General features: G+C 41.1%; 1 protein-coding gene across 1 annotated transcript in view; it reads left to right on the top strand.

Moving 5' to 3' along the window:
* Nucleotides 1-15150, top strand: part of csmd2 (CUB and Sushi multiple domains 2) — a 253256-nt gene that overhangs the window by 128624 nt on the left and 109482 nt on the right. Inside the window, exons 10-13 of the mRNA XM_069682020.1 lie at nt 4598-4719; nt 6876-6979; nt 9354-9466; nt 14466-14648. Coding sequence (XP_069538121.1) covers nt 4598-4719; nt 6876-6979; nt 9354-9466; nt 14466-14648 — 522 coding nt within the window. The remainder of the gene's footprint in view (nt 1-4597; nt 4720-6875; nt 6980-9353; nt 9467-14465; nt 14649-15150) is intronic.

Raw genomic sequence — 15150 nt, 5'->3', positions numbered from 1 at the left:
CCGTTTGATGACAGGCAGGAAGAGTGGCTGGGCTATTCCTGATGCTCATGTGCTCCTCGGATTCAGTTTTAAGCCTCAGTGAGCAAAATTAATCAGAGTAGATTTGATTTCAACGTTCTATATAGTAGTATAATTGGTAATTGATGGTTATCTGACTTGTTAAGTGTATTCATTGGGGCAAATCATATTAATACTTTAACTTATTCAAATTTCCAATGTGTAGACCTCCTATTTTAAAATGTGTAGCAAAGTATTCCAAATATAACCAAGACATTATTCCTGGTGGAAATTTTAGCAGAGTTCTGATTGTTGTTACCAATTTAAGAGCCGTCTTTGATCAGTGCAAGGCTTCATGTTAGTAATGACATGTGTAGCTCAGGTTGGCAGAAACAAATAATGCGTCGTGTTATTTGTAACTTGAGCCACGATTTTTTTTAACTATGCTGTGTGTTCCACCACCAGGAGCAATGTATGGTAAATGTGCCAAGTTCAGATTTGACACAAGGAATCCCTGAAGCCAAAATTAAATCATAATAACAATGTATCAAATTACAATTTAAAAAAACAATGTAAAAGTGTGAAATGGGTTCTTGTTTTTTACATGTATGTTCACTGTTTTTTACAGTGAACAGGCTACTGTTCTCAGTGGATAAAAGTTGCTACTCAGCATCAAACAAATACACTTACTGACTTACCCATAAACACAGCGGATAGCAGATAGAGTAATATTTTTTCTCAGGATTTGGTAGAGACCAAAAATGGACCAATAAGCTTACATGTTGGAGTCGCGCCCCATTTATAACGACTGCATCCTCACTGCAGTGGTGAGAGTTTAATTCCATCCCAAGCCCTCTCTGCTTGTCCCCCCTTCCCCCCTTCCTTTCACACCTTCCTGGTCTGTCCTGTCCTCAGTTGTTCTATCTTCAATAAAGAAAATATGCCCACAAAATTGTTTAAAAAACTTGCTTCTGCTGCCCCAAAGTCAGTTATTGAAGGTTTAAATTGGCAGGTGTTGCAGTTGATTATTTGTTTCATTGATTCACCAGAACCACCGTTACTCCTAAAGGTCCCTGTAATTACAAAGTGCTGAGTTTGGAGTAATTATCAAAATCTCATTCTCAGAATGATTTGGCTTAAAGCACAACATCGAAAGGGCATTTACAGCAATCTGGGATCCAATCGGCTAAAGTCTGACGCTATAGCCTCTGGGTACACCTGTGAACATTCCGGGCGGTAACAACTTCCAGTCAAGACTTCCTTTTCTGCGTGCTGCATTGTTTACATAAAAATAAACAGTTTTTCTTGTGGTTTACTTTAATTAATGGGTCTTACCTTTGCCGAAATTTCAACATCATGATGCAGATTAGTAAAAATTAAAAATGACGTGTCTGTCCTCGAGGAGAAGAAAACATCTTAAAAAATGCCCGTTTGTTGAATGGAGGTCGGATCGATCATGATGCATTCGAGGAAATCGGGAAGTCTGAACGCTGAACGGCTTTTGTGACAGAGCGTCAAGGGATTTTATCCCAAGTTGAGTTTTAGATCTAGAACGGCTTGTTAGCTAAACGTGCTGCAGACGTTTGTTAATAGAGATTAATAAGAAGCTAAATTATCATCAGATGACCGCTGATGGGAGCCAGGATGTCATCACGGTGGATTACGGTCTGCTTTTGCTCTCCACACGGACTGTTTTTCCTGCAAATGCTGCAGCCTGCTGACACGTGATTCGTTAATATTACTCGGACTACAAGCGTAGTACAAACGTAAACCAGAACACTTGCCATCCCTAAAATTCCACGTCCCTGCCTACAGATTCTACACAGAAATGTAGAATCTGTAAAAAGAGATTACAGGATACAGTAAGTACTGGACTTATTCCCAGCATGAAGTCCTATGTTAGCCAGTCTGCACCAGTTTTCCCATCAGCGCTTTTGAACACCCAAATCTCTGTCAGATTATTCTAATGTAATCACCTGCAGCATTTTATCCTCTTTAGGATCACCTATAGGCCATCTCTGTTACTCCACTTCAGTTAATGTGTTCTCAGAAATCCAGCTTACCACGGACACCCCCATTCTTTCTTTTGTCTTGGACTGATCCAATTTTACCTAAATTAAATTACAGCGCTGAGGAGAGGGGGGCCTGATCTCATTGGGATTATGGGGGTTGGGGGATTGATAGTGCTCTGTCTCTTCCAAGCTACTGTCAGGAGCCGGCATTTCAGAGAATAATTCTGCCGTTCAGTGACACCAAACACAGTGATGAAGGTCTTTTACTGACACATTTGTCTTCTATTCATCTTTGCTGGTTTTTATTCCAGTGCAAAACACATTGAGTGGGTTTTCTGTTTTACGTACAGGAACACTCACGATTGAAATATCACCCTCAGAAATGTCAGTGAAATTGCCCTTTTAAGAATATCACATTCTATTATCCTCATTTAACCTTTTGTACTGTGCCTTTGCTCTGCCTCAATGAAGATGAAACATCATCCAGGAGTAATTGAAGATCTGTTTCCTAAATTAGCATTAGTCATCATTAAACAGCACTATCATTAGCTCAGGAAAAAAAACTTCTCTCAGGCTCCAAATACTTTCTTGAAGGCTCACTTCTCTTCATACTATCTTTCTGGTCACACCGACCTGCCGCAGTACCTCTTCGTCATGGACTTTTATTGCCTGGTGGCCTGCTGCACTTTCATATCGATGAAGACGATGATCCCTGTGATTACAAGGAATAGGAGGGATATGACGGCTTTACTGGACTTCCTCACTGCTGTATTATTTTCATTAAGGTCACCCTCACTGTCAGCACAACTCAAGTTAATTTCTTTATTCTCCCCTTAACTTTGCCAAAGTTCTTTTTACATTGTAACAGGGGCGATTTGGTGGGAGACGGGTGAGGCGCTTGAACACCCAAAGGACTTCTCTTAGACATAACTCATTAAAGTCTGGGTAGCTTGTACAAGCCCTTTAAATACTTTGAGGTTGTACCCCACATATTTACACATGTACACACTCACTTCCTTTAAAGCACTCATCAGGAATTCTGCTTTAATTTGAAGGAGAGTTTTACAGTTTTGCCCTGCAGACACCCTCAGGCCTCAGAAAAGTCACATTGTCCTTTAAAGCTTGATTTGCTACCTGCTTACCCGCTCTTTTCAGAGGGAATACCAAAGCAGAATACTTTCCGTCAATTTATTTTCCCCTAATGAATTTCAATTTCCAAAACATAAGCTACCCTTGGGTAGTACCCAGTCATATAAATGGTTGTTTGTGTTTTGAAACATTTAAGACCCCTCCCCTTTACCTTGTAATCATCTCCATGTGGTGTTTTTCATGTGTTACAAGACATATCAGGGACAACATAAGCAGTCATCTCCATGGCTGGGCCTGTCTGCTTTTAAACTGCAGTGTACCAAGGACAGGCTGAACAACACGTTTTCAGATTGGCAGTTTTAAGACACAAACCTAAGGAGCCAATCCCGTTAATGGACGGGGTGGCGCTTACATACTGCTATGTGCAACCTATGGCAACCATTTCGGCAATAGGCGAGCCAGCTGTAACGTTAACGTTACTACTACTGATGACTAAATCTCAAGCTGGCGAAGTGTCAACAAGTTGCCATTAAACGATGGCAGAGACGTGTTTTGTTTTCGGCTGTAATTCAAGTTAGAGACTGATGCATAAAATGCATTACAATTCTGATACGTCCACTTGTATGCCACCCTGTCCAATTTGCTCCTCTTCTTCTTCTGAGTTGCTTCCCAGTTCTAACATGTAAGGCTGAATTACCCGTATATTACCATTTGCCATGTTGTAACGTACTGAAGCTAATGTAGCAAATAGCCCATAGTGGGCGGGGACTATGCAGATTCTGGAATTTTTAATGAGGGAGAAGGAGGAGATGCCTAGGGAGGATTTTTATAAGGTAATTAAACGTATTATGCAGAAAAAACATTACATAATGTATTATTTCAAGCTGATTGTATGTCTTAAAGCATAACTGGAGCTGGCAAACGTTTGCAGAGGATCATTAGTCTAGTCTGATGTCTTATTTATTGTTTCTTGTTTTATTGTTTTCATAAATTAGCCTGCCAGTATTTCCTTAAAACAAAACAAAACATACTCTACATTTTATAGCTGTGGACAAAATATTTGATTCATTGCTTTCATTAAAACTTTCATTAGCGTATTTTTAATGGTGCCACATTATTTTGGCAAAGAAAGTGTTTTGAAGGAGCAGAGGAGTTCATTTAGTTTAGATGGCTGTTTGGCAAGTGCTCGGCAGTGATTATGTTGTGTAATTTCAAAATAATCAACAAATTATGAACCAAACGGCTTCAACTTTCTGAGGCAATGCGTGTTTAGATTTCACTCGGGAACTCTGAAGGAACCTCGAGCCAAACAAACATATGAGAGTTTTTGAACATTGATTTTATGTTGGACAGGTGGACACTGAGAAACTAGCAGCCAAACGGCATCATGATGCATCCCAGAAGAGGGTTTCACTCATGTTACATCTTTTATAAATAGCAAAGTGTGTTTCAACTGTCATTGACCAAGCATCTGTCTCTCTCTGTGTCTTCCCTTTTAGCACCAATGTGTGGAGGCCAGTTAAGAGGACCAAGTGGTGTCATCACTTCTCCAAACTACCCGGTCCAGTATGACAACAATGCAAACTGCACTTGGGTCATCACAGCCACAGAAACGTCAAAGGTAAAAGGCATTTAAAAAAGGCTTTGGCAACAGTGCAGTGCAAGTTTTCCACCGCACCGCCTGTTAACTGGTGAGCTCAGCTGCAAGTAAACTGAAAAGCAGCAGACTGGTGTGTTTGCACCTGTTACAGAAGCTCTTCTGTGACTCACATGACTCATTTGATACTTTCGATAGTTTCTGCAGGAATTTGTTTTTGTTGGGTTGTTGAGCACACCATGTGACACAAGCTCTTTCATGGAAAAATGTGAGCAATAAGGAAAGTTGAAAGAGGAGGAAAAGAACACTGGAAGGGAGCCAACAGAAGACAAAGAGAGTGGTTATGAACACCTGTGGTGAGCGAGAGGAGAGGAGAGTAAAAACAGAGAGGAAGAGTAATGGAAAGGTTTTCAGTGGCCGCTCAGAGGATATCATGAAAGTGTCATAGCCGCTCAGACCATCGACTTTGGAGTTGTGTTCAAGGCCACCCAGCTGCTTTCCTGCCAAATATCCTTCTGTGAACTCGAACTAAACGGTTTTACAAATCTGTTCTACCATCGCACCGCACAGAATGAGGAAGAGGCTATGTGAGGTGAGAGGAAGGCAGACACAATGCACAGCCACCAAACCCCGCCCTCTGCTTTTATAAGTACAAACGCACACACACATAGACACCCTTGGGTATAGCCGGTGGGCAGCCTGCTGAAACAGACAGCGCTACTTTGGGCTGTCTCTCGCTCCGTGTCTGGTCCAGATGAAGATGGAGCGAAGCTGTTCTTTCTGTTTAGAGATATAATGGGCTTCTATTCTTGCCTGTGCGCATAGGCTCAGCCAGAGGAGACGTTAGGTCAGGCAGGAGACTGAGGCGGAACTGCGAAAGGGATGTTGGTAGGACGTGACACAGCTCTTTAGACCTAAATGTGACCTCAGGACATTATGACTAATGTAGGTTGTTGTCAAGTGTTGCTCCTTCATAATGTCCTGATGGAACCGATGCAGCTGTTTTTAGTTGACAATGTTTTAAGAGTTATCTGTCAGTGTCAGGGACACAGTGGTTTCAGTTCTGAAACAACAAAATGTCAGACATGGTGTCAGAGATTGCAGAACAATCTAAAGTATAAATATATATATTGTTGCTGTGCTATCTTCTGTTTTTGTCTCTTCCTCTCTCCGTCTGCGCCCCACCTGTTGGCTGGCAGATTGGAGATGAGTTTGCGTTATGAAACTCTATTTATCGAGTGATCTGACCTATTTTGCCCACACACCATCCATCTCTTCTCTTCACCTTGGCAATTTTCATTAGGCACTGGGTTTAACATAGGACAGAATGCAATTTGCATTTATATAAGCTTTTTCATTAGGCCCGGTTCTCTCGGCCCTCTGAAAACATTAAGAATTTGGAGGAAATCATTGGCAGCCAATTTAAAATAGGAGACAAAGATAGTTCCCGTTTTGGTTATTATTTATTTATATTTTAGTCTCCCACATTACTCTGTATTCATCAACATTTTGCACTAATCATAATCAGAACTTATTTGTTTGTCTGTCTTTATTAAAGTATCCCCTTGCTTCTTTCATCTGGGTTGCACTTAATGTTTTGCTGACCTTTCTCCACCTTCTTTCCCACACTCCTACCTGCAGGAGAGAAATAAGATGAAATGAAAAACTCTTTTAAAACTTTTGCATCACTTCTATTTTACATAGATTCACCTTGTGGAAAACTTTAAGTCCCCTGCCACAGTTCCTGGTGTGCTTGAAGTCATTGTAAGTCTGGTTAAATAGGGCACATAGACATCTGCAGCCTGCTGATTTCATGAGCTGAGCTTAGAGGTCCTGCAGACCGTCTGGCAGGCAATCAGATATTCGATTAGTGGGAGAAAGTCCATAATCACAAGACTGGAAGTGAGATGTTGGAAAATGTAAAAAGCATGCTCAAGCATAGAAATGTATTGATAACAGTAAGGGATAGATGTTTTTCATTAGATATACCCAGCTGTTCCATAGCTGTGAATGGAAATGTGCCAGACAGATATTTAAAGGAGATTGATTGATGATGGACGGAAGGAAAGAGGGACTGAAAGTCACAGATGGAAAGGGGTCTCTCCTCTGCACCTGGTGTCTGCAGCATTCAAGCATCTGTCGTTCACGCTTGTCTTGCCGATGTCCCCGCTCCTGTCTAGGTGATCAAGCTGACATTTGAGGATTTTGACCTGGAGCGAGGCTATGACACCCTGACAGTGGGAGACGGCGAGGTGGTGGGAGACCAGAAGACCATCTTCCATGTGTGAGTGACTCCTTTGACCTCCATCTTTTTGCCTTTAATCTCCCCTCTGTTCTCTAACTACTGCTGACTTTACTCCACCCCACAGTCTGAAGCGGTTATTTTCTCTTTGGCTACTCATGTTCTATATAATCATATTCTGTGTTTTGCTCTCCGTTTCCTTTTTAACTTTCTTCTTTTTGGCACATGAGCCTTTTCTCCTCCTCCACTTCCTTGCAGCCAGCAGCACCCGTCTCTCTTCCCCTTCACCCTCCAGCTCTAGCCTCTCTTTCTTGCACTGTTTCTCTTTCATTTCATCACCACCTGATGCAGCAGTGCATGAAAAATAGATGCCGCACCACATTGTCAATCATTGCTCCTTTCAATGTTGAAAACAAGATCAGAGCCATGTGGTGCAGCGTTGCGAAGATGCATATTGAGACCCCCTAATGGAGTTTGCACTAGCAGATGCTCCATAACAATTCACAGGATGTTGTTATTAATTGTGCTGAAATTTACCACCTTAATAAAGTTTTTATGGATCAATTTTTATGCGAGGCTGCCTCGCCTTGGTGGGAGCTGCGAGGAGGTGGGAGATAAATGAGGGAGAGGTTTGTGGAGGTGGGGTTGGTTGATGAGGAGAATCTCACTTTAATGTTGTTGTGTACCTGCACCACACACATACACACTGAAAATGGACTAAGCTATTCAATTAAGAACTCCCTCGGCCATTATGGACTTCTTTATGATATGAAAGTAGAGTGAGCAATTCAGTCACTGTGATCGGACGCAGTGTTGCACACAAACAAACTAGAAACAATTTAGGACCAGAGAATTTACTGCAGCTCTCAGCACAGTTCAACTTTAGACAATATTTTTGTGACTTAGTGGTGCAGGCAAGCTTGCAAAAGGTGTATTACTTTTTTCTAACTTCAAGGCTATTGGCATGTAACCCTACTGCGGCACAGATATAAACATGGTGTTTATTTCTTCACTTGAAAGACACTGTTGATAAAATGCAGAGAACAATTAGGTTTAAATCTGCAACAAAAGTTTTTCCCCAAGAGATGATGTACTTGTGTTAAAGTTATAATCTCGAAGATCTCCGTTTCGTTCTCTTCGGGGGCACCTATGGCGATAAACGGTAATTGTGGCAGCACACTTCCCAGATATCCAGACAGTGTCGCATGTGTGACGTCCATGGTTGGCTCCGGTTGTAACTCTTGATTTTCCTCGCTGACGGTCGCTTTCCTCCTTAGACCGGAAAAGCAGTTGCTTAACTCTGCCTACCCTCTACAGCAGACCGACCACTGCTGAGTGATGGAAAACGCGTCACTAACTGGGCGCCGCTTGTAATTTTTCCACTGACACCCAGTCTGTAATTCTGCAAATACAAAGGCTTTCATCAGTGGGCCATAGGCTCAATCACCATTGTGTTACCTCAATATACATAGATAGTTACTTAACAGACATGTATTGAAATGAAAATCTTTGAGATTATTACTTTAAAGAATGTGATTGTCATGTGCAGACAGACTAACTTAAACAGGCCATCAACAACACACTGACCCACTTATTTAGGCTGTGTGTTGTCCATACCGTAGACCGCTGTCATACATACAATTTGGTTATAATTCAATGTAAGGAAATTCTTTTGGTCAATCAGACGACATATTACCTGAAAAACAGGTATTAAGCTTTAGTTTGGTAAAAACAAAAAATACAAGAAACGGGTAATGTTTGGGTAAATCCCCACAGTCTTGACACCCTGCATATTGCATGTTCCCTCCCACATGTTAGAAACTAACCAAGGCACCAAAAGACTCCAGCAAAGGACAAAACCCAGACCCTACATATCCCGACACTACTCCCACCGTCCTCTGTGTGCCGTCACTAAAATTAGAGCCCTTAATCATTTACTCTGCGGCTACACACTTCCTAATTAGAGTTGGGTGGAATTACTATTCAAATAGGAGTAAATTACTTCTGTGGCATTGACTGATCTAGCCTTTATTTTCCCCTTTCTTGTCTCCAACTGTTTTGAATAAAAGGGTGAGAATTAAGAAAAAAAAGGTCTTCACAGACTTGAATTGCCTGCAACAGTTTTAAGGCACTTTTCTCTGATGAGAAAAGTCTGATAGTTTAATATATAACTTTAGGTGTTGTTTTGCTGCTCCCATTAAAGTTTTTTAATGATGCCGTGGAAACGGGGCCTTGGGCTATTAAAGTGACACCAGATTCATTGCAGTAAGTGCAAACACTGCTTATAATAATTGAAACAACTGATCCAGGTTTCACAACTGACGCAACTTGCAGTTATACAATATGTAGCACAATCACGCAGTGTATTCAATACATTTTCTGTTACATAAACCTGTCCAACTGTCTCTTTTTGCAGCCTGTCTGGCACCACAACTCCAGACCTTGTGGTTAGCACCAGCCACCAGATGTGGCTCAATTTCAAAACGGATGACACCAGCGGCTCTCTGGGCTTCAAGGTTTCTTATGAAGGTAAGGATACTGAGCTGTGGAACCTTGGATGGAATTAAATGTCTATCTTTGCTCATTTAACCTTGTGACTTGGGATTTAATGCTCAAAACGGACAAGTTTTGAACAAGTTTTGCTTCAGTTGACTGTAACAATACCGTCCTTATTGCATTCAACATGCAGACTTAGCTGAAAAACATAGGAATCAGAGATGCCGCATCGTAATGAAGCGTTATACTAATATAGGCTCACATGGCACATGCTGCCATTTGAGCTCCTTCCATTGATGGTATGCTGCATATACAACTGTATACAAAGCCCTTCAATGAAAAACATTCTGGACCAAAGAGAAAGGCAAGGCAAAGATTATTTTATTTTCATTACAACTATTCAAACATTATTTAATGTATTTAATGCCTTTACTGCTCATCAGGTAGACCATTGAGGCACTTATTTTGTTAAAATCAGTTTAACAACAAATTGTTAAAGCCTACTGCAGAAAGCAACCACTTTTTGTTTATATAAACACATTACAATGCATGCATTTTATCTATAGCCTAATCCCACTGTGCATCTATGCTTGTGTACTCTTGTGTGTGTGGCTACACGTATGTGTGAACACAGATGAGACGAAAAGGGGCAACATTGTGAGTCTGTGAGTCTGTGAGTGAGGAGTTTGCCGGAGTTATTTCACTGCAGAAGTCCGCCTTTTGCCTCTCAGAGGCACAGCGAGTCTTCTCCATTTGCCCACAGATGCTTATTTTTCATCAGTAAAAATAACAGAGAAAGTGGAGCAGCATGCTGAATCAAAGTGTAATTAAAACAATGAGTTCTACTTAATGAAGGGGAAGAAACGCTTTGAACCACTTCACCTCCCAGATTGGAGCACCCAAAATCTAATTTGCATTCTCAATTACTTGTATTTTAAGCCTGATCATCAAGTGCAATTGCAAACACAGCAAACACACACTCCCATCGTACGCCTGCGTGGAAGTGTGGATTGCACAAACTCATCTGTGGCCTATATCTTTCTACTGAAATTGTAATGCTGCCTGACGAAGTGGGTTTTCATGCATATGTGTAGGTTTGAACCCAACAACTGTAATGCACTTAACTGGCAATGAGCAAACATGCACCAACAAAACTGTAGCTAACGACAACAGTAAAAAACATATGACCTGTCAATTTTCAACAGAATGAGTTTGGTTCTTTTTTAGAGTTTATTTAGTCTGCAGAGTCCAGAGTGTTGCCCTGTCATAGTTAGACATGTTACAATCTATTGACAAATACAGTGCTTGAATAGGCCTGGTACTAACTGATGAAATATGCTCATTCCCAACTGCACAGTTACTAAATTGCCTTTTACTCAGGAAATGAGTTGCACATATCATAGATCATGTATGGGCAATTCAAACTTTTCAGTACCCATGTACAGATTATTTTGTAAAACTCCAGCCAGGGTGAAGACTTTTAGAAACTCTTAGAGGTTTTGACTTGTGATGTCAGGCTGTGCGCCTCATCTCCTATGTGAGGCGTCACAAATGATTTGGATGAGGATTTTTTTTTATAACCGTGCTTGTGTGGAGGGAAAAACTCTGTTTTGAAAAGCCTTAGCTACATGCTGACATATTCATATTTTATTGTGTAACAAAATGCGTAACAAAATGTATCCATGTTTGAAATTATCCTAAGGTGCTCCTTAAGGTTCAAGGCCCGTACAATCCGCCTCATCCCCATCCCCCGCCACATATATACAGCACTCTGAACTAGTCTATTAAAGCCCTTTTGTTGTTTAAGGCCTGTGGAGACTGCAGTGTAGTTGATGACAGTAATGTGAGTCTGAGTCCCATTACAATGCTTGGATTACTCTGGAATGTCAAACAGACAGGGACAACAAATATGCTATTACATCTCTTCCCTTATTCATGAGAATCAAATGCAGTTTCATTCACTGCTGCCAGCTCTCCCATACACAACATACATTCACAAACACGTTTCACAACTGAGATACACATCAAACACATGTTTGCAACATGTACTCACACCTACGGACACACGCATACAAACACACTTCAAAGTGCTCTTATTTATTGTTTTCATTTTCCCTTAAGGTCTTGTAGAGACCCACGAGACCCAGGTTTCTTCAGTGATTCTGTTATATTGATTACCGAGTGATTGCATGATTGTATGTGTGCTTTATGCATTTGCATATATGTAAGAATGTTTGAGTGGTTTCCATTCAGCCTTTAATTCTCTCTCAGGCTCACCTGAAAAAGGCTTTCAGGTCCCCTCCTTTAAAGGTGACTTCCATGTAAGATCAATGAGTTGTCCTGTGAACGAGGCTGCCTCAGGACAACCATACATCCCAACAGCAGTGAGCTCTAAATATGTGTTCTAAATGATGATCATCATTAGGGCTGAGTATGGATTTATACCCAGCATCACCCCTGGTGCGGTTTAAAATCGTATTAGGCCCTGCCATCATTTCCTGGATGGATGAGCTTATTCGCTCTCTGTGTTCCCCCATCCGGATGCCCCTCGATAGGATGCCTCAGCATTCCCATCTGCAATCTGCAACCTCGGAAAAGTAGAGAGAAGAGTGAGTGGAAGAAAAGGGATGAATAAATCTTGCGATAATGAAATTGGCGTGTTTAGTTTTAAGGAAGAAGGGTGGTCACGAAGCTGTGTGTGTCGCACTGTGTGTGTGTGTGTGTGTGTGTGTACCTGAAAGGGCTTACGTCAGCTACCAAACGCAAGCGGGAACGTTTGTCTCACAGTAAGAGGAGGGATGCACTAGCAGGGGGGAGAGAGACGAATGAGAGTGGTTTGCAACATTAGTGTGCAACATTTTGGGAGAATACAGAGACAGTAGAGACTCTGTAGCGAACACAATTTTACCCAAAAATAGAGGAAAAATCATGTTGATTTTGATGTCGAATTGAGGAAACTAGTCTGTCTTGCCAGCTTAAACTGAACTGGGCACATTTCTAACAACAGTTTGATGCATTAGTCCTAGCTAAGGCGCTACACGGGGAGAATGACTGTGGTGCACATTTACAACAACACCAGGAACTGATGAAGTAATGGCCAGATACAGGAAACTCTACAGCTTTAGATGCATGACCAAGCTGAGGTTACTGTTAAGGACACAAGCTTTGAACTACAACTACAGATATTTTGCCCTCTTATTTACTCTGTGCCTCCCTCACATCTGACTGAAAACAAGCTTTGATGCTACTAAATCAAAACAAGCAGAATTGATCGTTTTTCTCTCTCCATAGCTGAAGTCTTTTTCCCTCTTCTTGCCTTGGGTCCAGTGTATCTGACCGAAATATGAACCTTGAATCCAGAACTGGTTGATGTTCCAGCTTTGGTGAACAAATCTACTATTTATCAATAGAGCTGGCTACAGATTGTGTCAGGAACAAAAATGTATCAAATGTATCAAACGATGGTCTGAGCAGTGGAAACTAACTGTGGAAGCTAACAGGACTTAAGAGATGAATAATATGTAAGGGATAATGTGTAGTGAGCAGGTTGTTATCGTGGAATGGAACCCCGACAGGATGAGCAGGACATCCTGCTTATTACATGGCTATTTACTTTTGAAATGAATTATTTGACACAATATATTGACTTGGGAATGATTTTACTAATTTAAAAATGATAATCTTCTCGTTTACTGTTTAGAAATGGTCCGTTACACTCACAGTGAGAGCTGCGTGCTAGCAACGGTTAACTCTGTAGCCTTCTTAAAATGACCTAACCAAGCTAATGTTACTCGCATTGAAATGAGCTTGTCGAACTTTTCCACTGATGGTGCAGTAAGACACGGTGAACGTGACAGCAGGCTTCATCAGAGCAGCACCTGATGGAGGTTTTCTGTCTCGTCACTGTCAGAGTCTGTTGACATTTTCTTTTCCATTCACCGTCTTTAAACACCGACGTATCCCGTACTGTGTTCTGATAAATGTTAACTTCATATGACGTCTTCAGTTTTGTAGATCTCTCTGTTGTCACCTACAGTTTTTGCATCGTGTAACCTTTATTTCGGTCTCTCCGCTGCTTTGTCTCAATGATTGTCAAATTTATTATTAAAAAATAACAGACCTCAGAATGCCGTAATTAGAACCAAGTTTGCTTTAATGTGTTTATTTAACTGTGATTTAGGTTATTTCATCCAACCAAGTTCATGTGTATGACCCGACACTGCACTGAATGCACAGTGATTATATTGATATTAAACTTTTCTTCCAGATGGATGAAAAGGTCTGCGTTCCCTTAATAAGTGTTAGAAATAATGTAAAAAATAACCTTTCTTGAATGCAATGTGCGCTCCACAAGTTGGTAATTATCCAATTCTCCCCTGTTGGAAAAGGTCTGGAAATGTGCTGATATACAGGATCATGGCTGCAGAACGGTGATGTGTAGGGAAGTCATTTTTTTGCCATGTTCATGGCTGCACATGAATGCACTGTTCTTTCTGACTTTCACAGTCAACAAATGAAAAAAATGAAAAAATTCCGGTAAGGTAGATGTGTTTGGTTAGGCTGTCACAATATAGTCGTTACAATTCAATAACTTTATGTTAAAAAGCTGAGCCTACATTTGCATGCCACTAAAAGATATATTTTTTGTTTTCAGTTTAGTGCGAGGCTGTGCATCTTTATACCACTTATTGCCCAATGGAGTTGTATCTTGTCAATATCTGCTGCAGGCTAGAGCCAGTAATAACCTTGAGTTTAGATGACTCTCTCTCCCTGAAAAAGACACACCACCTCGCCTCTCATATGCTACAGGTTTGCTCACTGTGGCTGTCTATGATGCTGTAAAATAGGATAGTTAGGGAGTTTGTGTTTGTGTTAATTAAAATGTGACCTTTAAAATTATATTGCTGTGTGAATCCTTGTAAAGCGTGTCTTTATAATCTGCATTCATGTTTCTCGCTTACAATACTAATTAATTATCAATGTCAGTTTTCCCTTTTGAACGATGTTCTATGTGTGTGTTTTACCTGCATAGAAATTGACCAAGGCAGCTGCGGAGACCCTGGAATCCCGGCTTATGGCAAGCGGGAGGGGACAGGTTTTCGCCACGGGGACCGACTCTACTTCGAGTGTCTGCCTGCTTTTGAGCTGGTGGGGAAGAAGAACATCACCTGTCAGAAGAACAACCAGTGGTCAGCCAAGAAACCCAGCTGTGTTTGTAAGTTATTGTGCATGCGTTCAACACCACTCCAGTTGGTGCATAAATATGCATGTTGGTGCAGTTAGTGCGGGGAGGGCTGCATAATAAATGGTCAGATTATCCCTGCAGTTTGCCTGTGGAGGCTGTGGATTGTAAAACAATAGGAGCGCTTATTAGTTAATTAATGCCATGAAAGACAAATACAGAGAGTGAGAGAGTTAGAGGGTAAGGGGAAAATGAATAGAGGGCTGACTATGCAGATAATGCCCACTATTATTGATGAGAGAGTGGACAAAAAGCCGCAGTATCTAGATAAAGATCACTGAGCTGAATGACAAAGAGGTTGCTGGCACAGGAGTCAATGTGGCCACACAGCAATGGTAAACACTCTTTATTTAGTTAACATTAAACAAACTATTTTAGCAATGTAGACATTATGCACTGTGCTCGTCTGTCATTGAAGTTGATTATGTTAATGACATAATAAGCTTTTCTAAATGTAAAACCCTGCATTGCCGAG

This window comes from Semicossyphus pulcher, unplaced genomic scaffold (genome assembly GCF_022749685.1).
Source record: "Semicossyphus pulcher isolate SPU_LCO1_2020_fin unplaced genomic scaffold, fSemPul1.0.p SCAF_5, whole genome shotgun sequence".
In the NCBI taxonomy this organism is placed as follows: Eukaryota; Metazoa; Chordata; class Actinopteri; order Labriformes; family Labridae; genus Semicossyphus; species Semicossyphus pulcher.
The sequence above is the reverse complement of the archived record's forward strand: the minus strand, read 5'-3'. Positions and strand labels throughout refer to the sequence as shown.